The following is a 26,646-nucleotide window of genomic DNA, read 5'->3' as shown; positions in this document are numbered from 1 at the left end:
CATAATAGTGATTTCTGCGGGCTGTGGCTGCCATAGGCGTCACGTGACACATCCCCGACAAAGTGAACCTTGTTGCGGAATGCCCCTAGTTTGTTCATTAACAATTAAAAACCATATACTGAAACTACCTTTGTTTGTTGGCCTTCGTGTAGTACATAATTTTGTAAGCATCTTTTAGGGTCACGTTATTGACTTCAAAATATGGGTGAATTGAATTTAGACCGCAAGGATTTTCTAGGGTTTATTAAGACACTTGTAAATTTTCATATTATTTATTTTATACAGGTTATTGATAACATAAATTTGTACAAATAATAATTTAGTCTCACCATATTTATTAATAGACGTGGGTGCGGTCGAGAATACAATCATATTATGTTTTAACATAATATACTCGTTAACCACAGTAGGAAGAACGCTACCAGTACCTTAACTCTGCACATTTAACACGACACTGGACGACCGCTTCTCCATGTCGACTCTATAGAAAATATTTCTACGCAAACGAAGGGGTACGATAGCTGTCGTTAATATATAGCAAATTGCGTAAAAATATTTTCTATAATGATAATATTCAGAGAGGAAAATAGAGACTATATTTGTATACGAGGCGAAAGTCCCCTTTTCTCATAAAAGCTGCGACACTTCAGCACGTTGTTTACATTTTAGAGGGTTATAATTAGTCTCCTCTGTTCGTCTGTTTGTATATTATGAATTGTATTTCTTGAAAATTTCACACGAGTGTGTATTACTAAGGTATTCCTTTAAACCCTTCTGTTTTCAAAAAGCTAAGTAGTCTTCTTTATATCGCAAGTACGCCAACTAAATATGTACAGTCAAAGATATGTTTCAACTTTTACACCTTATTCCTTTGTAATAAGGCAAACAATGTAAACATATCTTTGACGACGTTTGTACCTACAGAGTGTCCAGCAGTAGACTTGGGCTGTTTTAGTGTTGTGAGTGTTGCGGATTCATTAGTGGCATCGGATCGCTGGCCTCAGATCAGCTTGCAGTCATTTCAGAACACGCAGTATGTACACAGCCAAGGTCGACATTCAGATAAAGTAACTTTCAAATAACTAAAACAGCATTAGGTAAATTTCTGTTCATAAAAATAAACAGTTTATATGTTTGTTTTTTTTAAATCAAATTTTGAAATCGAAAATCGGACACTGGACACCCTGGATAATTCTTGGCGTATATATTGGCGTACATTCCTGGATAATACAATTCACGACCACGACGTTAAAAGTCAAAATCGTTGAATAATTAGGTACTTAAACTAAATAAGGTAAGAGTTAAGGCACTGATCACGTAACTCTGGTGCTTGACAGCGTTAATTAAGATTCCACTATAAATAATTAATCAACTTGCCACTTAATTTCATTCAAATTAAATAATACTTTAAGTAATGCCACTGGGCTTCGAATTGGTTGCCTATTTTATTAGTACTATAAAATTATTGCTTAAAAATTGGCAAAATATTACATTTTTGTCGAAAAATGGGTATCAGCGTCGCTCGTCTCATTCGTTTTTCGTTTATTTCTTATTTCGTATCATTCTGTATTCGTCACACGTTATTTACTCGTCTTCATCGCTCTTTGTCACAATATTCTTAAGTCGAATTTTGTAAAAGTCTCCCTCTGAATATGTCTTAATTAGTTTTTCGTCACGGCCTTCTTTAGTCTTAATCGTTGTTCGTCTCCATCGTTTTTCGTATTATTCGCAGTTTATGTTAAGTCACATTAGTTTTTTAACACTCTCTTTTTTGCTCTCATTGGCAATTCTTTTAGTTCTTTTTTTGGGTGCATTTGCTACCCGTCCCGTTCTCAGTCGTGCATTTTTTCGTGAAAGTCATTATTGTATTCGTTTTAGAGACGTTTACGACGAGATAATGTGGAAAATGGGTATTGAACACGATATTTGCAATAGTTTAATGATATTCATATTAAACAATAGTCACAGAACTCAGAATACGATAAAAACAGAAGAGACTAATTAGGAATGTGCCCAGAATCGAACTCGTCAAATTATTTTCGGCGAAAACGTCAATGAGAAAAAATAGGAAACCGACAAATGATGCATGAGACTAAAGAAGACCATGACGAAAAACGAATAAGACATATTAAGGGAAAGGCGTCTATAGGCTACGGTGACTGCTTACCATCAGGCGGGCCGTATGATTGTTTGCCACCGACGTGGAATTAAAAAATAATAAAGACAACTTAAAGAATATTGCCAAAGAAGATGAAGAGTGACAAAGAGGGAACAAGACGAGAACAGAACGAGTGACGAATACAGAATAATACGAAATAAGAAATAAACGAAAAACGAATGCGACGAGCGATGCTGATACCGAAAAATGATCGTGATCTTTGGTCGTCGGGCGACCGACGGAGCAATTCATTTATAACTATGAAATGAAATATAATAAAGATTTACAATAGTAACCATTGTTACATTTTATGTTAAATTGTTAACTTGTCGCGTTGCGTAGCCTAAAAATAGTGTTCAATAGAAATGGCAGAAAAAGTAAACAATTAAATTCTCTACTACTTGCAAAATCTTCTAACCGTTACTTAATTTGTATTTTTATTTCACATATCAAAATTGCTATTATCTTGGCAATTTTGTGGCAATATGTATCCGGTTAGAACATAGTATTAATTAAGCTGTATTTTTAATTGAAGAAGTAGACGTAATCTCAAGTGTACAATGAATTACAAGCAAAAAGCAGGTGATTAGAGAATGAAAAGACAAATTGGTGTATTTACAATCTCGTCCACTTCTTCTGAACACTATTAGGTCAGATCGCAAGCTGATTTACATGGCGAGCCTGTCAACGGTGGGCGGCGAGTGTGCCAACGTCGGCAACATGTCGTGTGCCATGTGCCAAAGTTAGCAACATGTCGTGTGCCATGTGCCAAAGTTAGCAACATGTCGTGTGCCATGTGCCAAAGTTAGCAACATGTCGTGTGCCATGTACCAAAGTTAGCAACATGTCGTGTGCCATGTGCCAAAGTTAGCAACATGTCGTGTGCCATGTACCAAAGTTAGCAACATGTCGTGTGCCATGTGCCAAAGTTAGCAACATGTCGTGTGCCATGTGCCAAAGTTAGCAACATGTGCCAACGCGCCTACTGGTCGGCGGCAGGTTGTCGGGCCGGGGAGTGCGCGCGCGCAGGTTCCGACTCCGCCTTCTTCTGTACGTACCTGTAGGGTTTATGAAACAATTGCATGGAGTTAATAAACTGTAATATTGTCATACTACATAAAATGTGAAGGAAAGTAGTAGTATATACATACTCATACGACCAGGAGTTGTAATTATTCTGAATGTAATAAATAACTGGTCATGAATTTGATCTGGATTTCGCTAATGAGCTGTAAGGTCCCGTGCAGCAGACGTGTGAGCGACCGCCGGTCACTCACGATAGTGGCCCATCAATAGATGTCGCCAGTGGCCTGTAGGATTGAAGATTTAGCCACGCGCCGCAGCAGCCTCCTGCCAGGCGGGCGGCTGCCCTCGGTACCTGTAGATGTCGCTGGTGGGCTGCAGGGTGCCGTGCTGCAGATGCAGCCGGCGGCCCCCCTCGGTACCCGTAGATGTCGCTGGTGGGCTGCAGGGTGCCGTGCTGCAGATGCAGCCGGCGGCCCCCCTCGGTACCCGTAGATGTCGCTGGTGGGCTGCAGGGTGCCGTGCTGCAGATGCAGCCGGCGGCCCCCCTCGGTACCTGTAGATGTCGCTGGTGGGCTGCAGGGTGCCGTGCTGCAGATGCAGCCGGCGGCCCCCCTCGGTACCCGTAGATGTCGCTGGTGGGCTGCAGGGTGCCGTGCTGCAGATGCAGCCGGCGGCCCCCCTCGGTACCCGTAGATGTCGCTGGTGGGCTGCAGGGTGCCGTGCTGCAGATGCAGCCGGCGGGCCCCCTCGGTACCTGTAGATGTCGCTGGTGGGCTGCAGGGTGCCGTGCTGCAGATGCAGCCGGCGGCCCCCCTCGGTACCTGTAGATGTCGCTGGTGGGCTGCAGGGTGCCGTGCTGCAGATGCAGCCGGCGGCCCCCCTCGGTACCTGTAGATGTCGCTGGTGGGCTGCAGGGTGCCGTGCTGCAGATGCAGCCGGCGGCCCCCCTCGGTACCCGTAGATGTCGCTGGTGGGCTGCAGGGTGCCGTGCTGCAGATGCAGCCGGCGGGCCCCCTCGGTACCTGTAGATGTCGCTGGTGGGCTGCAGGGTGCCGTGCTGCAGATGCAGCCGGCGGCCCCCCTCGGTACCTGTAGATGTCGCTGGTGGGCTGCAGGGTGCCGTGCTGCAGATGCAGCCGGCGGCCCCCCTCGGTACCTGTAGATGTCGCTGGTGGGCTGCAGGGTGCCGTGCTGCAGATGCAGCCGGCGGCCCCCCCTCGGTACCCGTAGATGTCGCTGGTGGGCTGCAGGGTGCCGTGCTGCAGATGCAGCCGGCGGCCCCCCTCGGTACCTGTAGATGTCGCTGGTGGGCTGCAGGGTGCCGTGCTGCAGATGCAGCCGGCGGCCCCCCTCGGTACCTGTAGATGTCGCTGGTGGGCTGCAGGGTGCCGTGCTGCAGATGCAGCCGGCGGGCCCCCTCGGTACCTGTAGATGTCGCTGGTGGGCTGCAGGGTGCCGTGCTGCAGATGCAGCCGGCGGCCCCCCTCGGTACCTGTAGATGTCGCTGGTGGGCTGCAGGGTGCCGTGCTGCAGATGCAGCCGGCGGCCCCCCTCGGTACCTGTAGATGTCGCTGGTGGGCTGCAGGGTGCCGTGCTGCAGATGCAGCCGGCGGCCCCCCTCGGTACCTGTAGATGTCGCTGGTGGGCTGCAGGGTGCCGTGCTGCAGATGCAGCCGGCGGCCCCCCTCGGTACCTGTAGATGTCGCTGGTGGGCTGCAGGGTGCCGTGCTGCAGATGCAGCCGGCGGCCCCCCTCGGTACCTGTAGATGTCGCTGGTGGGCTGCAGGGTGCCGTGCTGCAGATGCAGCCGGCGGCCCCCCTCGGTACCTGTAGATGTCGCTGGTGGGCTGCAGGGTGCCGTGCTGCAGATGCAGCCGGCGGCCCCCCTCGGTACCTGTAGATGTCGCTGGTGGGCTGCAGGGTGCCGTGCTGCAGATGCAGCCGGCGGCCCCCCTCGGTACCTGTAGATGTCGCTGGTGGGCTGCAGGGTGCCGTGCTGCAGATGCAGCCGGCGGCCCCCCTCGGTACCTGTAGATGTCGCTGGTGGGCTGCAGGGTGCCGTGCTGCAGATGCAGCCGGCGGCCCCCCTCGGTACCTGTAGATGTCGCTGGTGGGCTGCAGGGTGCCGTGCTGCAGATGCAGCCGGCGGCCCCCCTCGGTACCCGTAGATGTCGCTGGTGGGCTGCAGGGTGCCGTGCTGCAGATGCAGCCGGCGGCCCCCCCTCGGTACCTGTAGATGTCGCTGGTGGGCTGCAGGGTGCCGTGCTGCAGATGCAGCCGGCGGCCCCCCTCGGTACCTGTAGATGTCGCTGGTGGGCTGCAGGGTGCCGTGCTGCAGATGCAGCCGGCGGGCCCCCTCGGTACCTGTAGATGTCGCTGGTGGGCTGCAGGGTGCCGTGCTGCAGATGCAGCCGGCGGCCCCCCTCGGTACCTGTAGATGTCGCTGGTGGGCTGCAGGGTGCCGTGCTGCAGATGCAGCCGGCGGCCCCCCTCGGTACCTGTAGATGTCGCTGGTGGGCTGCAGGGTGCCGTGCTGCAGATGCAGCCGGCGGCCCCCCTCGGTACCTGTAGATGTCGCTGGTGGGCTGCAGGGTGCCGTGCTGCAGATGCAGCCGGCGGCCCCCCTCGGTACCTGTAGATGTCGCTGGTGGGCTGCAGGGTGCCGTGCTGCAGATGCAGCCGGCGGCCCCCCTCGGTACCTGTAGATGTCGCTGGTGGGCTGCAGGGTGCCGTGCTGCAGATGCAGCCGGCGGCCCCCCTCGGTACCTGTAGATGTCGCTGGTGGGCTGCAGGGTGCCGTGCTGCAGATGCAGCCGGCGGCCCCCCTCGGTACCTGTAGATGTCGCTGGTGGGCTGCAGGGTGCCGTGCTGCAGATGCAGCCGGCGGCCCCCCTCGGTACCTGTAGATGTCGCTGGTGGGCTGCAGGGTGCCGTGCTGCAGATGCAGCCGGCGGCCCGGCGGCGGCGGCACGGCGGCGGGCGCCCACCAGTCCACCACGCGCCCCACCACGGGCACGCGCCGCAGCAGCCCCTCCTGCCACAGCCGGTTGGCGTTCTCGCGCTCCAAGTCCGCCACCGCCTCTTCGATACCTGTCGCGAGCATATATCACATAACCCTCGGCCTCCTCAGGCCCCGCCGCCAGCTGGGCGCCGTGCACTCCGGCGCCGACTGGCGGCCGTTGCTGGTCGTTATCGAAGCGCATCAGGCTCAATACAGTATCTAGTTGCGATAGAGATATGGACACAATTCGACAAATTTTTTTTTTTAATTTATTTAGGAATTAAACAGTCATATATTAATATATATATAATATATAAGCTTAAGTGATAACAAACAGACCTTTAGTTCCATTGAAAATAAAAGAATACATAGTAAATTACAGATCGAAACAGGGAAGGTGTTAGGCATCTTCTTGTCTGTCACGCATACAGGGACTTCAAAACATCGGTAGGTAACAAATGGCGCATTCATTCATATTTCAATTCATAAATTAGACTAGCGCTTTAAAAAAGGAGTTAAACTTCGCCTCCGGGTCCTCCAAACGAGTAATTGCCAAAGCGAAGTCGCGCGCTATTCTTCGGGAACTCGTGCGTTCTGGTCTCTTGCCAAAGCTATCCAGGGAATAGGCTAGATGTCCATTTTTTATTAATGGTATCAATCGTTCAGGTTCGTTTTTAGATTCAAATGTCTATATGGGACCTATTGCATTAAAGCAATACAAAAGTCAGAAATGATAGTCAAAGTCCGACAGCCGTACTTCACTCGCGTAACGCACCAAACAAAATGATAAGCAAACGTGACGTCACGGTCACCAAGAGCCCATCTTGAAGTATGACAAACATTAAAATTGCGATTTTGTCGGTCAAAAAATTTTGCGTTTATGTATATATTTGCTATACAATATTTTTTTGGATAAAGTGTAAGGAATCGAATGGTACCCTTACTTTATTCCTTTTTAACACGTTTTTATTAGGTCGACCTGTATGTAACTATAACTATGTAATGGAATCTAAGGTAACTAATTTAACCATCTTCCAAGGATCGTAGAGTCATGAAAATTGACAGCTGTATGTAGTTCTGATGACAATACAATAATATGGTACTGTCGAACTGATCTGATGATGGAGCCGGAAGATATGAACTGGAACTTCATGATGGATTGGATTATCGTATCATAGCTGTGTTTGGATTTGTTAGAAAAGTCTTGTAATGAACTTTGACCACGATTAGGTTTCAAGGTCTGATGATGAAGCCGGAAGATAGGCACTGGCATTCCATGATGGAATATCGTATCATAGTGTTTGCACTTGTGAGAAAGGTCACGTAATAGACTTTTTACGTGCATTTATAAAAGCGTGTTTTTTAAACTATTAATTTAATGGAAATAAAATAGTGGCCAAGTGCGAGTCGGACTCGCGCATGAAGGGTTCCGTACCATTTATGACGTATTAAAAAAAATCTACTTACTAGATCTCGTTCAACATTTTACCACTTAGGACACACATTTTACCACTTTGGAAGTGTCTCTCGCGCAAACTATTCAGTTTAGAAAAAAATTATATTAGAAACCTAAATATCATTTTTGAAGACCTATCCCTAGATACCCCACACGTATGGGTTTGATGAAAAAAATTTTTTTTTTAAATTTTTATGACGTATTAAAAAAAAACTACTTACTAGATCTCGTTCGAACCAATTTTCGGTGGAAGTTTGCATGGCAATGTATATCATATTTTTTTTTAGATTTTTCATTCTGTTATTTTAGAAGTTACGGGGGGGGGGGGACACACTTTTTACCACTTTGGAAGTGTCTCTCGCGCAAACTATTCAGTTTAGAAAAAAATGATATTAGAAACCTCAATATCATTTTTAAAGACCTATCCATAGATACCCCACACGTATGGGTTTGATGAAAAAAGATTTTTTGAGTTTCAGTTCTAAGTATGGGGAACCCCCAAAATTTATTGTTTTTTTTTCTATTTTTGTGTAAACATCATAATGCGGTTCATAGGATACATCTACTTACCAAGTTTGAACAGTATAGCTTTTATAGTTTCGGAAAAAAGTGGCTGTGACAGAATCGGACAGACAGACGGACATGACCAATCTATAAGGGTTCCGTTTTTTGCCATTTGGCTACGGAACCCTAAAAATACCTTTAATTTGGAAACTTTTAGGTCTTATTTTTTTATCATTTCCATATATTATTTTAATAACCACATTATTGCGATAAATTGCTCATTTGCTATCTATTTTAATAATGCCATCTTTTACGTCTCTGCACATGGGAAATGATTCATTGGCCAACAAAGCAAAAGACGAAGCCAATATTCTGGGTAAGCTCTTTGCGTCCAACTCGCCAGCTCCTCCGGTACCCAGAGTACCATCCTGTGTGATATCTATCACTTACGCTATTCCTTTTGCATATCAATATGCTGCAAATCATCGAAATTCAAACAGAGTGCGTGTTGAATGGAGACTCCTTTACCATATTTCCACAGAAGAAACTTACGAACGACATCAAAACACAAGCAACCGTTGTTAAGTTCAACGTGTTCTCCATAAACAACGATATAAACTTAACAGTACCAGCCCTCCAAGGCGAATCAGATGCTTTGGAAAACAATGACAAATATTTCAAGGTCATCAAAGACCAAATCGAACACATGAAGAACGGAAAGCGCTGTCGGACAGAAGCAACTGCCACGACGTACTTCATTACGCAGTAATTTACGTGGTCATGGGCATTGTCATCGTGTCAGCAGCGCTGCACGTGCGCCGCTGCATTCTGATCTGACCCACACCAACATACTAATACGACAAGTTAAATAAAAGATTGAACAAAACGTTAACTGCTGCGCGTTGTACAATTGAGACGCTCGCGGCACAATACATGTAACTGCCCGCTGGAGGGCGCCCGCCAGCGCGGCGCCCTCCAGCGGGCAGTAGCGCAGCACCACGCCGTGGCTCTCCGTCTCGCACACCTCTATGATATCTTTACAGTTATTCTATAGTCGGTCTGGTACGCACCCTTCTTGAGCACCTCGGTCATGTCGGTGAGCTCCCGCGAGCAGGTCTCGGCGTCGCGGCCCGCCAGCAGCACGAGCTCCAGCAGCTCGCGCACGTCGGTGTCGGCGGTCACCATCCCGAAGCGCACGCAGGCGCGCCCGTCCGCCGCCTCGCCGCAGCTGAAGGCGCCGTCCGTGGCGCGGAGCGCCTCCACCAGTTGCCTGCGCAAACTACGGGCTACAGACGTCCGGAAACTTTAACCTCGTAAGGCTCGCCATACAAAAAAAACTTTTTTTAGTTTAAAAAAAAGACCAAGTTAAGATATCATTTACAGTACATATGGTGCAACTTTATAGCACTAGTGCGAAAATTAGCATATTACGTTACTGTGTCGAACATTTAAAGGGCCACATGTACTGTAAAACGTTGTACGATACATGTGCGAATAGGTCATTCGCAACTCGTGTCGATTTAAAACACTCCCTTCGGTCGTGTTTTAATTTATCGCCACTCGTTTCGAATTTCCTATTTTTCGCACTTGTATCGTAATGTATTATTATATACGAACTTCTAATTAACCAAAAAAATGTTGACACGCAACAAGGTCGACACGAGACGTACCTGTTGAGCGCGTCCTGGCGCTCGGGCGCGGCGTGCTCCCAGCCGGCGGGCACGTAGCGCACGCCGCCCAGCCCCGCCCAGCCCGGCACGTGCGCCGCCTGCAGGCACGGCAGCGCCGCCACGTGCCGCCGACACGCAACAAGGTCGACACGAGACGTACCTGTTGAGCGCGTCCTGGCGCTCGGGCGCGGCGTGCTCCCAGCCGGCGGGCACGTAGCGCACGCCGCCCAGCCCCGCCCAGCCCGGCACGTGCGCCGCCTGCAGGCACGGCAGCGCCGCTACGTGCTGCCGACACGGACCATGTTAAGAGCGGTTTTTGTTTCCACGACTTACTCGAGAACGCGTGACTTGAAAATTTTCACACGGAAACTTGGCTATATTTGCAAGGGCAGACTCTAAAAACCCTTAAAATGTTACAATTGGATCAAAAGAAAAAAAATACGAAGACATGACTAATTATCATTTATTTGCAAATATTTATCATTACTCTGCATAAAATATAGCTACTTATATTACTGAGGGATTTGACTAGCTAAAATTTTAAACAGAACTAATACTTTCAGAGTTCGCCAGTTTCGCACGACGCGCCATATCTTTCGTCCTTGACCAATGCGAACGTGCGCCTGGCATCAAAACTATAAATAATTATTTCGCTCGAACTTAGTAGTACAGTCGAGCTCATAAATATATATACATTTCTTCATCTTAATCCATTGCAATAAGGTGAAAAAATGTATGTGATGCAATAAGGTGAAAAAATGTATGACTGTACGGGCGAATGAGAACAAAATTACATTACTTAGTTAGACATCGTTTTGATGTCAGGTTTAAGTTTGAATTGGCCTCTAAGTCTCACTACAACGGGGTCAGCTAAAACAAACTAAATTAAATTTTAAAATGTGAAGGTTTTCTTTCTAGCTAGTTGAAAAAATTTCATTGTTTACGGCTGACAAAACATGTCCTAAACAAACTAATAACCAGAACCATTACTATCTGAATAGTGCTCGTTGTCTATCGTGTCGGACCAAACATAAAACCCATTTTTTTGAAACTATGTTTTCTTTCTAAATAAAAAAATCACTTAAAATCCCTTTGGTAAGGTTAGATCTGTGACATTTCTGATAACCTTTATATTGGCAATAAAAAAATTGTCGTCATATGGTCAAGCCTCCTCGGAGTTCAATAGTGGTAATGATTCAGCACTAAGATATGGCGTCATGTTCTGGGGCAATTCCACTGATCGCGAGGTTGTGTTTAAGATCTGTTTGTAGATTACCGTCAATGGAAACCTGTAAACCACTATTCATTAGGTTAAATATACTAACCTTGCCATGTACTTGCTATACATTTTTGAAACTGCTGTTTACATTAAAAACAACATGCATCAATTTTCAACGTTTAAAAGTGCTCGCATATGCGAAATATTTTACATCCAAGGAATAATTAAAATTACACTGAATAACAATACCCAGAAAACCATACGTGTACTGGAAGGAATTTGCAAAATGACCAATTCCAGAATGGCCGGTAAACCGTCTAATACATCGTTCATTCATTCACAATGGGCCGATGCGTCTTTTCGCTTTAGCAATATAGTCGGTATTTGAGAGGGTTATCATTATTACCTGTAAGAAAGGCTCCCTAAGAGCCGCCGTGGCCCTTAGTACATGGACCTGGGCGTCCAGGATGGGCGCCAGCCCGTCCAGCGCGCCCGGCAGCGCGGCGCCCGCCGGCGCGGCGCCCTCCAGCGCGGCGCCCTCCAGCGGGCAGTAGCGCAGCACCACGCCGTGGCTCTCCGTCTCGCACACCTCTATGCTGATCTGGAGGCGCAGTAGGGAACTTGGCGTTACCCCTTGATAATGTGTCGGCGGTAAATGATTAATAAGGTCCGACCGAGATCTCGGTCTCGGTCTCGGTCTCGGCATTCTCGACCAAAAATCGGCCAAAATGGGCCGAGATTCCTGCCGAGACCGAGACTAGGCAATGAGTTATCATTGGTGAATTTGAATTTTCCGCGCACGAGCGCCGGGGCCTAAGCCACCCGTTGGTTGCATCGCCCGGTTGGTGTGACGTTTTTTGTGATTTTGATTTCGTACCCACGTGGTTTCGTACCCACATTTTAAGCCAATTACTTATCAAATACTAAGTGTTGGGATCGGATAGGCGCGGTTGCAAGTAATGACTTGTTCATTTGTATCTTTTCGTTTTATGGTTGTTGTTATTGATGCATAAATGAGTGTATATTGTTATCTGGATATAACTTAGATTAACTTGTTGTGAGTGGATGACACTGGATATTTTGATACTAAATATATTTGTGTTAACGGGAAAAAGCAAAGCAGTAGGTAAATACAAAACGACACCTGTGGCGGATTTTTTGCGTTACAATATAGAACTCTTTAGTTTGATTATTGTTCTTGTACCTCTTTTGTGCACATCCGTACTGAAAAAACCGGCCAAGTGCGTGTCGGACCACGCATAATGAAAGGTTCCGTACCTTCATACATAACAAAAAAGCCGTACACGCAAAAGAGCGTACATTAGTGGCACTTTCGTCGTTTTAATAAGATCAGTTTTTTATAACTCTAAATGGCTTTTTTTTTATACCACGACGGTGGCAAACAAGCATACGGCCCGCCTGATGGTAAGCAGTCACCGTAGCCTATGGACGCCAGCAACACCAGAGGCATTACATGCGCGTTGCCGACCCTTTAAAAACCTGTACACTCCTTTTTTGAAGAACCCCATACTGTAGCTCCTCGGGAAAACCTCGGCAGGAAGCTCATTCTACAGCCTAAGCGTTCGCGGGAGGAAGTTCCTCTTAAACCGCACAGTACGCGACCATTTAGGTTCTAGGGTGTGAGGATGAACACCCTGCCGACGGCGAGCGGTGCGGCGATAGAAAGCGGCCGTTGGCATCATGTCAAACAATTCTTCAGAGCACAGCCCATTGTACAAGCGGTAGAACACACACAAGGAGGCAAAGTCTCTCCTTAGACTTAAAGGTTCAATACCGCTTGTGAGTTTGGGATCGTCGACGATTCGTACAGCGCGCCTTTGGACTGAGTCGAATGGTCCAAGCTGGCATGCAGGTGCTCCTGCCCAAAGGTGACAGCAATACTCCATATGGGGTCTGACTTGCGATTTATAAAGCAGCAGTCTTTGCCCCGGAGTAAAGTATCGCCTCGCTTTATGGAGCACACCCAGTTTTTTGGATGCCAGCGCAGCCTTTCCTTCCAGGTGGCTACGGAATTGGACGTCACTGGAAATGTCGACACCGAGGATCCCAATACTCCCTGATATGGTAAGGACTGAGCCTTGGAACTGTGGGACAACAGTAAATGGGGTTTTCTTAGCGGTAAACGCGCAAACTTGTGTCTTGGTGGGGTTGAATCGGACTAGATTGTCCCGACCCCACACCGAAACTCTGGATAGAGTGCTCTCAATGTCCGACACAAGCTTTTCACGACTCTCTAGCACCACAGAACGAGGGATATTGGCACGGCCTGTGTAATAGGCATCCCCAGTACTGTCGTCCGCATAGCAATGAATGTCGTCGTTAGACAACATGTCATTGATGTGCAGCAAAAACAGCGTTGGGGATAGCACAGAACCTTGCGGAACGCCAGCATTAATGTCCATGCTATCGGAGCAGCTTCCGTCTACTACGGCTCGTATGCGTCTGCCGGACAAAAAGCTAGCGATCCATTTGCATAGTCCCTCCGGCAGTCCATAAGATGGTAACTTCGATAAGAGACCCCTATGCCAGACCCGATCGAACGCCTTCGCTATATCTAGGCTAACTGCCAATGCCTCACCTTGACTCTCAATGACCGAAGCCCAGCGGTGTGTGAGATACACTAGAAGATCACCAGTCGAGCGACCGTAGCGGAAACCATACTGGCGGTCGCTGATCAGGTCGTGTTCTTCTAGGTATCTCAGGAGCTTTGCGTTAATTATACGCTCCATGACCTTTGAGAGAAGAGAGGTAATAGCGATAGGCCTGTAATTCGATGGGTCCGATCTGTCGCCCTTTTTAGGCACAGGGTGCACAAGGGCCGTCTTCCACGAAGATGGCACATGCCGTTTCTTGCTAGAGAGTGTGAAAAGGCGCGCCAACACGGAACACAACTCAGGAGCACACTGCTTAAGCACAATCGCTGGCTTAACCAACAATATTCAAAATAATTTTCCTGAAACATTTGCTTATTAAGCTTTATTATTCAAATATTTTTAAATGGTTTAGCGCTCCCGGTTCAAAAGTTAAGAGGGGATCACACTATTTTTTGGAGCGATTATTTCCAAAAGTATTTACATAATCAAAAAAACGTTTTTAGCAACCTTTATGTATTTTTAAAGACCTATCTAATGATGAGCCACATGTTTTTTTTTTAAATTTTAATTACATTTATATGGAGTATATATTTGAAAATATATTCAACGATTTTTTTTAAACTAAGAAGCGACATACATAATACATCTACACCTATGTTCCAAATTTGGTTATAAAATATATCGTATAGTTTTTGAGTAAACTGGCTGTGACATACGCATATACCGACAGACATAAGGTCATGACTAAACTATAAGGGTTCTAAGTTTGCCATTTTGGCTACGTAACCCTAAAAGTATTATTTAATAGCGCTACGAATTGATTATTATGATAACTTTTTTCTGATAAATCGTCGAATTTCGATTATAAAAGCATTTTTAGTGCAAAATTTGTCTTTTTTTTTCTATTTCATAAATTCTCGGTCTCGGTCTCGGTCTCGGCCGAGAATCCGAGCCGAAATGACCATTTGGGCTTGTCGGATCATAATACGGGACAGTTTGTCTCATTTGATGTAGGGAAACTAAAATATGTTAGGTACTGGTACGAATATAGGCGAGACTTTAGTGCGGAAAATACACAGAAATTCATCAATGCTATACATTCTTTATCTTTTCATGATTTATTTACGAATAATGAGATGAATGCTGCATTCAGTGAGTTTCATAGCTCACTAATTCTCTTTTTTGAATTATGTTTTCCGATAATTAAGGTGAGAATTACTCATAAAACTAAGAACTCGCCTTGGATAACAAAAGGGATAAGGAAATGTTGCAAACAAAAGCGATGTCTCTACCTCTCTTACAGAAAATCAACTGCTAGTGATAAGTCACTTTGTAAAAGTCTTTACATTAAGTACTCAAAAACGCTGCGACGTTGCATTAATAAAGCTCAACGTATGGTCAACAAAAAGACAATTAAAACCGCTAGAAATAAATGTAAAGCAACGTGGTCAGTAATTCATCGCAATATTAACACCAAGGGATTTATAAAACAGGTAGACCAAATATACAACAACGGAAAATACATAGATGATCCCCTAGAAATAGCGGAATCATTTAATAATTTCTTTATAGATCCTACTTGTACAAATAACACGATTACAGCGCCTCTACCCAGGCCTCATAAATGCAACCAAATAAACTCTATGTTTTTAACTCCCGTATCGGAAAATGAGGTGCTAAACATTATTTTTTCGCTAAATAACACAAATTCGGTTGGATATGACTTTATAAGCACCAAATTATTAAAATTATGCGCTTATAAGTTAGCTATTCCTCTGTCGTATTTAATTAATCTCTCTATCACCACAGGTATATTTCCGGATCGTCTTAAATACTCGATAGTTAAGCCTATATACAAAAAAGGTAACGCTCTAGACATGAATAACTATAGACCCATCACTCTTATCCCAATAATGTCAAAAGTCTTCGAAAAAGTTATTGCTAAGAGATTATATGATTTCCTATACAAAAACAAACTACTAAGCACGGACCAGTTCGGATTCCAGTCAGGTAAATCGACGTCTCTGGATAGTTTTTCTTTAGTTAAATATGTTACCGAGTGTCTTGATCGTAAAGAGCCTATTATAGCATTATTTTTAGATATGTCAAAGGCATTTGATTTTGTAAACCATAAAACGCTTCTCAATAAACTTTACGATTATGGCATTAGAGGTAAAGCCCATGACTGGCTTACTAGCTACCTAAATGATAGGAGACAGTGCACTGAAATATGTAAAGTAATTAATGATGAAAAAGTTTGTGTCATGTCAGAATATAAACTTAATGGCCGAGGAGTTCCTCAAGGAAGCATTTTAGGACCATTATTATTTATTCTATATATTAATGACCTTCCCGATGTAACAACACACAAATCTATATTATTTGCTGATGATACTACTTTATTGTTTAAATGTACGAACGTAGACACCTTTGAAAATGAAATTAATGAATCTATTAAAGCCATAGTAAATTGGCTGAATAATCATGATCTTAGAATTAATATTAGTAAAACCAAAGCTGTACAATTTAGAACAAATAAGAGCCAAGCATTATCTATAAATATAATGTACAATAATATTAAAGTAGAAATGGTTAATTCGACTGTCTTTTTGGGATTAACTCTTGACGAACACTGTAACTGGAAGAAACATATTGACCTTGTATGCACTAAAGTGAACCGATTTGTGTACGCACTCAAACGACTAAAAAATATCGCATCCTTAGACACAGCTTTAAACGCCTACCATAGCTATGTATCATCTGTGTTACGATATGGCGTTATAATCTGGGGTAACTCAGTTGACTTTGATAGAGCATTTAAAGCTCAAAAAAAGTGCATCAGAGCATTAAGCGGTATTGGTACAAGGCAATCGTGTAAACCCATGTTTAAAAAACTCAAAATTCTTCCTTTGGCATGTATATACATAGCAGAAATATGCATTTTTGTAAAAAAACATTACCAATACTTTACTTTTATAGCTCAAGTAAATCCAAATGCTAGAGCTAATCGACTGAACAAACTTCTTGGAACAAAAAACAATTTGGCGCTTTATCGAAATAATGTCGATGGGATGACATACACAATATATAATAAACTGCCACAATCGTTAAGAGACATGCCACTTATTAAATTTAAACGAGCGATTATAATATTTTTAAGCCAGCACAATTTTTATAGCGTTAAGGAATATTTAAATATAGATTTCTATTGATATTGTGACATTTTATTATTTATTAATTCTATTCTTGGCTCTATTTTCATTGTTAATATTTAATAATAATAATTTATTGAAATATAATGTTATTGTAATTGATTATGCAAATATGTAATTTAATGTAATATAATGTAAATAGGTTTTTAAAATATTTTGCATGCCTACTAGTATAAGGTATTGACATTATCTGGACATAATATTATTGACTATACCATCCTATCTGTACATAATGTTAAGCAAATAAACACATTTCATTTCATTTCATTTCCGATTGAATCTCGGTCTCGGTCTCAGTCGAGACAAAAAAAAGCGTTCTCGGTCGGACCTTAATGATTAATACTGACACAGGTTCATGTGGTACACATTGTAAGAAAGTGTATTAATGAGTAATATTGACTTAAATTATGTGCACCTTGAAGATACTTTTTATAGATATAGAAATCATTTATTAAAGCAAATTCAAAGCAAAAGTAAATGAAACAGTTGAAATAGAAATGAACAGCCTAGTTAAGCTTTTAGTCTTGATGTAAAGCACCCAATAGTACTGGTCTCTCGGTTTGGTGGTGGAAGATTATTCCAGCATTTCGTGCCAGCGTAACGAAAGCTGCCACGGAATGCAACGAATCTGTGCCTTGGGCTTAGTAGTCGTCTGATATGTTATGTGTTGAAAGATGGATCAATTTCTCAAGTTTTTAGGTAACTCTTGGTGTTTAACATTCGTTATGGAAATCTCGCTATCATTATAGAGATAAGCTTAGAAATGAACAAGAAAACTGACCATATCTGCCTCCCGCTGCAATACTTGTCCGAGCCAGGAGTTAAGCTTGTCGTAGTATGGTGGCGGCTTTTCTGAGTCTTCGGGGGCAAACTGAAATGTAACGCATGCGGATGCCCGCGATATTGCCTCCTGTAACACAAACATGAGAGATTTATTTTGTTTTCTGTCACTGTATATGTATAACAATAAATAATCACATAAAAAAAAAACTTTATTGCCACACAACAAAATTTACAATTTATGTAAAAATAGCTAAAAAAATACAAAATAACTTAAACTATTTAACTTAAATTAACACAATAATTATAACTTAAATCTATAATGTGGCCAATCTCAGCATGTGCAGTGCCAGAGGGCTCTGCGCTGATTTTCAGACTGGTCCCGGGAGATATTGGGGTGGGGACATGACTTTTCTCTGCAAAAATGCAAATGACAAATAATTCCATACATTTTTTTCTATTCGATCGGCGTTTGTTGATGTACCATTGTCATCTTGATTAGGCTAGGCCCCAAAAAAACAAATAGATTATCAGAAAAACATATATAGTATTTTAAATAGGGTTTAGTAGTACTTAATTATACAGAATTAAGTTTGAGATGTAGGAATTAAAAGTTGTCAGGACAGTACTCACAACTAGATCAACGGTTGGTGGTTCATCGCCGCCGGGTTCTGCACTCTGAAAGTATAAGTACCCAATTTTTTAAATGTAAAAACGTTAAAGATAATTAATTATTATTGAAAGTTATTTGTGTGTTTTCTCCATGGGTGGAGTTTTAGGAGGTACCTTATTTTATTACATAAAAATAAAACTAATAGATAAACTGTAATATTATTTTCTTTTTCGGGGTGATAAATACAAAGGATAAGATAAAGTTGTATTTTTTTGTTTTACATTTTTTTATAATTTGATATTATTTGATTGATATTTAGTCGATTTTAGTGACCAAAGTTGCCTCTGTACTTCGTCCGAAAGACTTAGAAGGAGGAAGCGTGTAAATAATTAGAATAAAAGTAATTACGAAAGGCAGCAGCAAATATTTGTATTAAGCGCCGGCCGCTTCTAGCGCGGCCCACAGTGGAGGCGCTCTTTCGACCCTATATAAAGTTAATAGTACTAATTTACTGGTTAGTGACGTACCAGTATCTTGAGCCCCGCCTCGGCGACGATGGTCCTGGCCGCCCGGGCGTGGCGGAAGGCCGCCGCCAGCCGGGCGGAGAGCCGCGCGGCGCCGGCGCGGCGCAGCGCCGCCCACAGCGGCAGCGCGGCCGCCCGCCCCGCGCCGCCCGCCCCGCCCGCGCCGCCCGCCCCCGCCCCCGCCAGCCCGCCCAGCGCCGCCAGCGCGCCCTCGCGGCTGCCCGCCTGCGCGCCACACCGCCGTATTACATTACCTTCTCCGCTCCGACACAGTCGGATGGGAGGAGCTTGGCTCTTTCTACTCTACCGACCTTCTCTAAATGGATTATGTAATTTAAGCGTGACAATTAGAAGCAACGAAACAGGTTGTAGACGGTGTTCTCCACATTGACCTTAATTATTAAATAATTAAAGACAAATAGAAAAAAAGCCTCGACTCAAAATCGACTTTCAAAGTTGGAAACACGTTTTCTTAGGTTTTATACCGTTTCTATACATATATCCAGAAGTTTAATTGGAAAATGTAGAAATCTTCTTCAGACCGTTTGGCAAGTTGATAACTGACATTATCCATCGGGGACCGGTCCGGTATCCCCTTCGAGGGTTTTTGAGACACACAAAACCCTCAGTTTTACAAATAAGAGCTTTAAAATCAGTGCTTTACGCGCGTTTACCTAAACGTCCATCAGAAAAAATCATTACTAATGAGCCTGTTTCCAAAAAATTGATTTATTAAAATGAAAGATAACAAGACGTGCTAATAGAACCCAGTACTTGTTATTTCTAATAGTTAACAAAAGGTGTACAATTCTATCAATTTCTATCAATTTGACATTTTTGCGACAAAAATCGATAACCTTTTGAACGCCAAGAACACCTAAAGGCGTCGTAACCAGTCGTGCCCATAGCGCCAAGGACAACTATAGGTGTTATGGCGGATGATGTCAAAGTAACCTTCACGCTTTCGAGTAAGGTTTACATTATCTCCCTTGCGCCCAGGATTTTGGCGTTCGAATTATGTTTGTTTTTATGACATAAAGCGTTCAAAGTTACACTTTTTTTGTACAATTTAATAAATCCTTCAGTGTAATCTTTTCAGAAAACGATAGAAATATTATGACAAGATACTCAAGATAGTTAATGTCATCAGAGCAAATCGATATAAGGATAACAGGGACCCGTCCACCCCTTCCCAGAAAAAAGCCTTTAAATGGCTTAGGCGTTCATCGAATAGCCCCAACGATTGGCTTACCCGTTAATTTGACTTAGCTCTAGGAAGGGGTTTCCCTTTCAGAGATACCGCTAAATGAAAGGGTATCCCCTTCCTAATTAAAAAAATTATGATGCCTGTGCTGTCAACGCGCTAGATACCCAATCCTCTTTAAACTTAAATAAGCAATATTTGATTCTATTTTTACCATAGTAAGTTGAAAATAGCATAAGCGTTATAATTTATAATCGATACCCCTTCAAGGGGTTAGCGCTTAGGAACGGGAATCAGCTTACCCGTATTATGAAGCGCTTAAAAGCCAAATTAAAGGGTTTTAGTTAGCAACGGCTTTGGTATGCAAAGCCTTACGAAATATCCCGTCGTAAACCCTCGAAGGGGATACCGGACCGGTCCCTGGTTCTTATACATCATTTTCTATAATTTGCCACCATAATTTTTTGATGAATTTTTAAAAACTGTCCCATATCGTCACATATTACCGGGGACGCACGCTTGCGACCTCATTATTAAAAGGCAAGAAGAGAACAAGTACTAATAGAAACCAATACTTGTTATTTAGATATTACGTAACAAAAGGTGTACAATTTCAACGACTAAATCTATCGATTTTACATTTTTGCTCCAAAATCGTTACGGGCTCTTAAAAAACTTATTCATCTACGACACTATTGATACTCAGTACTTACTGGATTTACACCTTTGGAATGATCGTTTGCTGTCATAGGTTCTGGAATTTTGTAAAATGTCTGTAGTATAATTTCAGGAAATGAACAATCTCAATTATACTTACTAAACATATACATCATTTAGAAATATTTAATGGACCAGTCACACTAGTTTTAAAAGTCAACTGGAGCGCGCGGCTGCAGCCCAATATCAGCCTTCGTGTATCCCGACGAGGTCCACGAGGACACGCCGCGCGCCGTACGCGAGGTCGGTGTTCAACGGGTTACAAGTCACAATTTGTCGAGTTTTAACAAGGTTTGAAAAGGATACGACAGTAGGGAGGCCGGGGACGCCAAACCAGGGCCCAGGCGTGAGTGTGACGGAGTCAGCTATACTATAACTCTGAAACAAGCAATATACTTCATTATTAGATAGCTAGAACAGGTCTTAATCGCATAAAAATAAACTTGACGTTTATTTATGATATAGGTATTCATTGGAAGCAAACGAGCAGACCAATCGTCTCTCAGCAACACCACGGGCCACGCTAGACTATGCCCTTAACCAGATCCACCAGATAACCAGTTACCAGATCACCTTCTAAAGTAAACAATGTGTAGGACAAGGGCACTAACTTCGTCTTTCGGCAACGACGCGGGCAGCGCCAGGCTACGCTTCCGCAGATGTAGATGTAAAACCCAGCGGCGACAGGCGTCCGCTAACGCTACAAGATCGTCTCGTCTCGCTAGGGGGGCTGCCCCGGCGGCTGCTAGGGCTAGGAGCGGTGTGGAATCACCTCACGATGTCTACGAACGGCACTAACTTCGTCTCTGGGCGTGGCCGCGGGCAGCGCCAGGCCGTGCCCGCGCACGTGCAGGTGCAGCGCGCGGCGCCGGCACGCGGCCGCCAGCGCCGCGAGGTGGTCCCCGCCGCCCAGCGGCGCCGCGCCCGCCGCCGCCAGGGCCAGCAGCGGCGTGCGCGACGCCGCCAAGTCTTCTTCGCAGAGACGTTCGAGGGCTGATACGTCCATGCCGCGCCCTGCCAAATAAAAATTGTATTTTACAGTACATATAGTCCTACTTTAGCACACTAGTGCAAAAATTAGCATATTACGTTACTGTGTCGAACATTTAAAGGGCCATATGTACTGTAAAACGTTGTACGATACATGTGCGAATAGGTAATTCGCAACTCGTGTCGATTTAAAACACTCCCTTCGGTCGTGTTTTAATTTATCGCCACTCGATTCGAATTTCCTATTTTTCGCACTTGTATCGTAATGTACTATTATACTACTGTAATATAATAAGGATTCTTAATATTCGAGGAGATTGATGATTGAAGCATTGGAGTAAATAAGAACATTTAATGCGCCGTACCTGGGTCGCCTAGCAGGAGGACGTCCTATCGGACGCCCTAGGTATCGCTGGAGCGACACGGTGGAGGCGGATCTGCGCGAGCTTCGAGTCGACAATTGGCGAGAGGTCGCACGGGACCGAGAAAAGTGGCGCTGTCTTGTGTCGGAGGCCGAGTCTCATTTTGGGTCGCTGAGCCAACGGAGTAAGTAAGTAATGCGAACCGTGAGGCCCGGAACATTCGGTCGAGGTACACTTCCGTAAGAGGAGCTGCAGGGAACAGTTCTTGGAAATAGGTAAGTCCGGAGCGGCCGACCGCGGCCGTTGCCGGGGGACCACTCACCGCGCGGGTGCTGCGGCACGGGGCGCACGCAGGCGAGAGGCAGGCCGAGCTGCCTGCATAAATGTTGTACGACCCCTAGCGGAGATGCCACGCAGCTGTATATGCATGGGAGGCGAGTCGCGAACGCCAGTGCTACAAATAATAGAATATAAACTTATATTTATTAGGGCAAAGTGGAATGCCGTGCCTAGCCCGACCCTGCCACTTCGCATGGCTACCGATACTTATCTACTTCATTAGATTTTCTTTATGTTATTACCCTATACTTCTACAAACAAAAAAGATTTGCTAACACTTCAGCCATTGTGACGTAATCTTAAACATCAATCGAACTATTATAGTGTAACATACCCCCATCTTCAAGATAGCGCGGGTAGCGACAGTGCAGCAGCATGCGAGTCACTCGCACCAGACCTTCCAATTGCTCTTGGTGGTAATATGCGCTGTAGTCTGCCAATCTGTGCACCAACAAACATCTCACAATGTCAGCTGTTAACATTCATCAATCCCATGCCAGAAAATGTTGAAATTGCTTTAGGCCCCGGACTGGGCGCATGCGAACGGCGGCGCGGCGAGCGGTATATCAAGGCTTCAAGGCCGTTCATAAATTTGATCGAGCGCAATGTATGATTATGATTTGCCGCTCGCTGCGATACCATTCGCGTGCGTTCAGTCCGCAGCGGTAACATTATTTTGATTTACAAACGCAAACGAACGTTTTAGGTGGAAGATTGCTTACCCAACAGTGCCAAATTTAATAATAAATGAAACGTACACATATATTATATAAACATAATAATAACAATCGAATTTAAAATGTGTGGCGTAGGTACTGGATGAAACAATGTTCATTATGTATAAGTAGGTCATGGCCATTACTACATGGCGATTCATTAGTGTAGTCAAATACCTAATAGTCCCGTTTTAGCCTGCAGTTTAAATTAGCACTACTTATAACTTTTCAGCATAGCAAATCACAAGTGTTTGAATATCCTTAGTAGATAACGTGAAACACAGGACAAGTTACAGTAGTGTCTACACGCGTTAAGTATAAAGCGAACAAGGTATCACTATTTTTCTAGCCCACATAAAGAGCCTCTGGTCTGCTCGGCAACCTAATCCCACGGGTCACACATGCAAATGCACTGACTGGTTTTATGAATGCAACTAAATTCCAACTTCTCATTGGAATTGGTTTCGTTTCCTCAAAACGTTTCCTTTCATCAAAAAGAAAGTGGTACACATCAAATGATGTTTTGTCAACAACTTCTGAAAAAGTCAGTAGTACAAGTCAGGATGTAACTAAACCCGTTATCTCTAGTTATAAAGTTATTACTTTAGAGTACCAACGACAATGAGATACATGGTGTGACGGAGAAAGCATTATTATTGTGTCCTTGTTACAGTCTCGCTTTTCAATGTTGTTTACTAATAGAATGGTACATACTTCATAAATATTTTTTGTCTAATACCTAATAAGTGAGACGGTCAACTACTTTATTGTCAGAAGAAAAAAAAAACTGTTTTCCTGGTCACACTACAATATGAGTGAATACATAGGTACTTTCAATAATACCACCATATATTCTCTAATTCCATTGTGAGCCAATCTAATCGGAATAGGCTCAAGGTCACTGATATGGAGTTAATTCAACCATACTTATGTACTAAACTTCCTCGTAGTAATAATACGCGTGTAAAATGTATTGGACATGCACTTTATGGGTGTAATTGTCGTTATGCATGCTTGCTTTACATACTAGGCATAGATTATGGTGTATGTAGTGTAGTAGTAGTTTTAATTTATTTTTTATTTTTATTTTATTTTATTTATTGTTCGGAGAACCAACAGCTATAAATTGCACAATAGTTATATACAAAACACAAAATGTACAAAGTATCTAATAATTGCAGTAATCCAGCATTGTTAATATTGGCAAGCATAATCCTAAAGATCATCAACATGCCAGGTCATATCATATCAGATAACATGGCTTCACTTGTAGTATGAGTCACTGCAGCTGGATGTAAGTTATTGAATCCCGGTAAAGGGCATTTATTTGTGTTTTAATTTTTTATGTACCTCAATTACTTACCTATTAATTATACAAGATGCCAACAAGGAACCTGAACGAATTTACCCACACATTCAGAGGTCAAAAGATTTGCAAACAAAAAAACATTCCTCGGACCGTTCTGGCATGACTCATTCTTTATTGAAATATTTAAAAGGGGTCACTCATGTAATTTAGGTCGAATATCATTCATGGTATGATACTTAATTTAAAAGAATTGTCAATAGAAGCTAAACCTGCATTTGGAACTCTGCATTCAGTGACCCATTTTAATATCTCAGCCCATGTGTGTGAATCCGTTTCTATTTGGATGATGACTTTTATTGAATTTTATAACAAAGTCGAATTCAGTAAATAGAAAATGAGTAATTTACACAATTAATTGGACACAAAACAGACCTTTGGTTCAAAGCTTAAGCTTTTTTAATAACTTTATAAATTAAAAATAAAAATGGTTTAAGAAAAGCCTTATCGGGCAATAAACTTTCAATGAAATTAATGGCCTTCTTGAAAATGCCAGCTTATTTGATAAGCAAAATTGTTGCTCTATGTAGAATTACTCGCCTCCTCATTTCCTTGTTTTTTTGTTTGCATATCTCATATTTTAGTAAGCATTGGATAAAAAACAACTTCTATTAGGCAATAAGCAAAGAGTAGTTTTGCATTGAGTCATATCATATTTTTAAATACTTTGGCATAATCTATGAAACCAATCTTTATTTTTATGTCCCAGATACTAAAACGACAGTTTGATTGCCCCAATTAGCCCCACTTTCGCCCATCTTTCATTTTAGTACAAAATTGGTTCAATATTGATTGAGTATAAGAGTCATTCAAACTGTCATATTAGCTTGAGCAATATAAAAATGGAGCTAAGGATGAATGTCAACACTTTGTGTCTAATTATGATCGGACTCTCTCTTCAGTCTCTAAATATGATCAGGAAAAACTGCTAAAATCCTTCATCCCACAAGAACGTGGGCACATCAAATCTGTTGTTATTTAGGTACAATCAGGGACCCGTCCACCCTTTCCCAGAAAAAAGCCTTTAAACGGCTTAGTCATTCATCCAATAGTCCCAATGATTGACATTCCCTTTTAATTGCTTACCCATTCATTTGACGTAGCTCTTTGAAGGAGTTTCTCTTTCAGAAAACAAAAGGGTATCCCCTTCCTAATTCAAAAAATTATGACACCTGTGCTGTCACTGCGCTAGACACCCAGTCCTTCACTTTAAACATAAATAAGCAATATTTGATTCTATTTTTATGAACAGAAACTTGAAAATGGCTTAAGCAATATAATTTATAATCCATACCCCTTCAAGAGGTTACCACTTAGGGACAGGTATCAGCTTACATGTATTATGAAGTGCTTAAAAAGCCAAATGAAAGGGTTTTAGTAAGCAATGGCTTTGGTAAGAAAAACCCTACGCTTCCAAAACTCTCGAAGGGGATACTGGACCAGTTCCTGTGTACAATACTAAACACAACACAACCAAACCTTATTGTGCTTACTGCGTCTACATTTATATAGTACCTGAACATGTGCGCCATCCACCGCGACGTTTCGCTTGCGATGTGCGCTCCGAGCCGAGCGGCGTGCCCGCGCTCCAGCCGCCCGAACAGCGCCGAGATGCTGTGCGACAGGATCGCCGCGCGCGTCACCTCGTCCGTCGGCAGCAGCGGCGGCTCCGCGCTCTCGCAACTAGGGTCCGTCTTCAACACCAACTCCTCTAAAACCTTCAATATCTCATCCATAGACGTTTCTTCCGGCTCGAAGAACCCGGCGCTGATTTTGCGCGGTTCCCTCCGTCTCTCTTCATCTCCGGCCTCGTGAGCGTTCACTCCGGCTTCCAACCTCTCTACCACTTCTGAAACTTGAAATTCCAGCCCGCCGAAAGGACCCCGGTCCTGTTAACAAGATGAAAATAAGAATTTTTCTCACAAACAACAAAGCCACTAAATAGTAGGAGTTTTACCGTCTCGGACGGCGCCTCGCTTTGAGGACTGGGTTTATTAGATTCGGTATCTGCGACCGATGCATCTCCCATGCTGCGTGGCGAATTTTTCGCAAATTTACAGCAGCTATCGCGATATCACCCAACATAAAAATTTGTAAACGTCACGTATTGTTTTGACGTGGGCTGCCGCTCACAGACAAGAAAATGTTTTTACTCAAGCAATACAAACAAAGAT

General features: G+C 43.6%; 1 protein-coding gene across 2 annotated transcripts; it reads right to left on the bottom strand.

Annotated features, from left to right (window-relative positions):
• Positions 1–253: 253 nt before the first annotated feature.
• Positions 254–26,633, bottom strand: LOC133533410 (pyridoxal-dependent decarboxylase domain-containing protein 1-like). 2 transcript variants are annotated; one of them, XM_061872383.1, is made up of 15 exons: positions 26,430–26,633; positions 25,988–26,361; positions 22,725–22,831; positions 22,374–22,505; positions 21,499–21,713; positions 21,006–21,077; positions 20,696–20,755; positions 18,782–19,003; positions 18,275–18,319; positions 17,643–17,771; positions 11,441–11,635; positions 9,816–10,100; positions 9,216–9,415; positions 6,085–6,274; positions 254–3,216 (listed from the first exon to the last, which is right to left on the bottom strand). In XM_061872383.1, the coding sequence occupies exons 1-15, from the start codon at positions 26,499–26,501 to the stop codon at positions 3,088–3,090; spliced, it is 2,427 nt and encodes an 808-aa protein (XP_061728367.1). In that variant the 5' UTR covers positions 26,502–26,633; the 3' UTR covers positions 254–3,087. The 2 variants fall into 2 exon arrangements, with proteins under 2 accessions (XP_061728367.1, XP_061728368.1); XM_061872384.1 differs by having other exon boundaries at positions 9,976–10,100.
• Positions 26,634–26,646: the final 13 nt, after the last annotated feature.

Source organism: Cydia pomonella, unplaced genomic scaffold (genome assembly GCF_033807575.1).
Source record: "Cydia pomonella isolate Wapato2018A unplaced genomic scaffold, ilCydPomo1 PGA_scaffold_162, whole genome shotgun sequence".
Lineage (NCBI taxonomy): Eukaryota > Metazoa > Arthropoda > Insecta > Lepidoptera > Tortricidae > Cydia > Cydia pomonella.
This window is presented reverse-complemented; position numbering and strand designations above follow the sequence as displayed.

Excerpts from the sequence above, each read along its gene's own strand:
- LOC133533410 (XM_061872383.1), bottom strand. The coding sequence starts at position 26,501 with ATGGGAGATGCATCGGTCGCAGATACCGAATCTAATAAACCCAGTCCT. Across the intron at positions 10,101-11,440 it reads TTAGGGAGCCTTTCTTACAG|CACGTAGCGGCGCTGCCGTG; the intron begins GTAATAATGATA and ends CCGTGTCGGCAG. Across the intron at positions 6,275-9,215 it reads GACCGAGGTGCTCAAGAAGG|GTATCGAAGAGGCGGTGGCG; the intron begins GTGCGTACCAGA and ends TGCTCGCGACAG.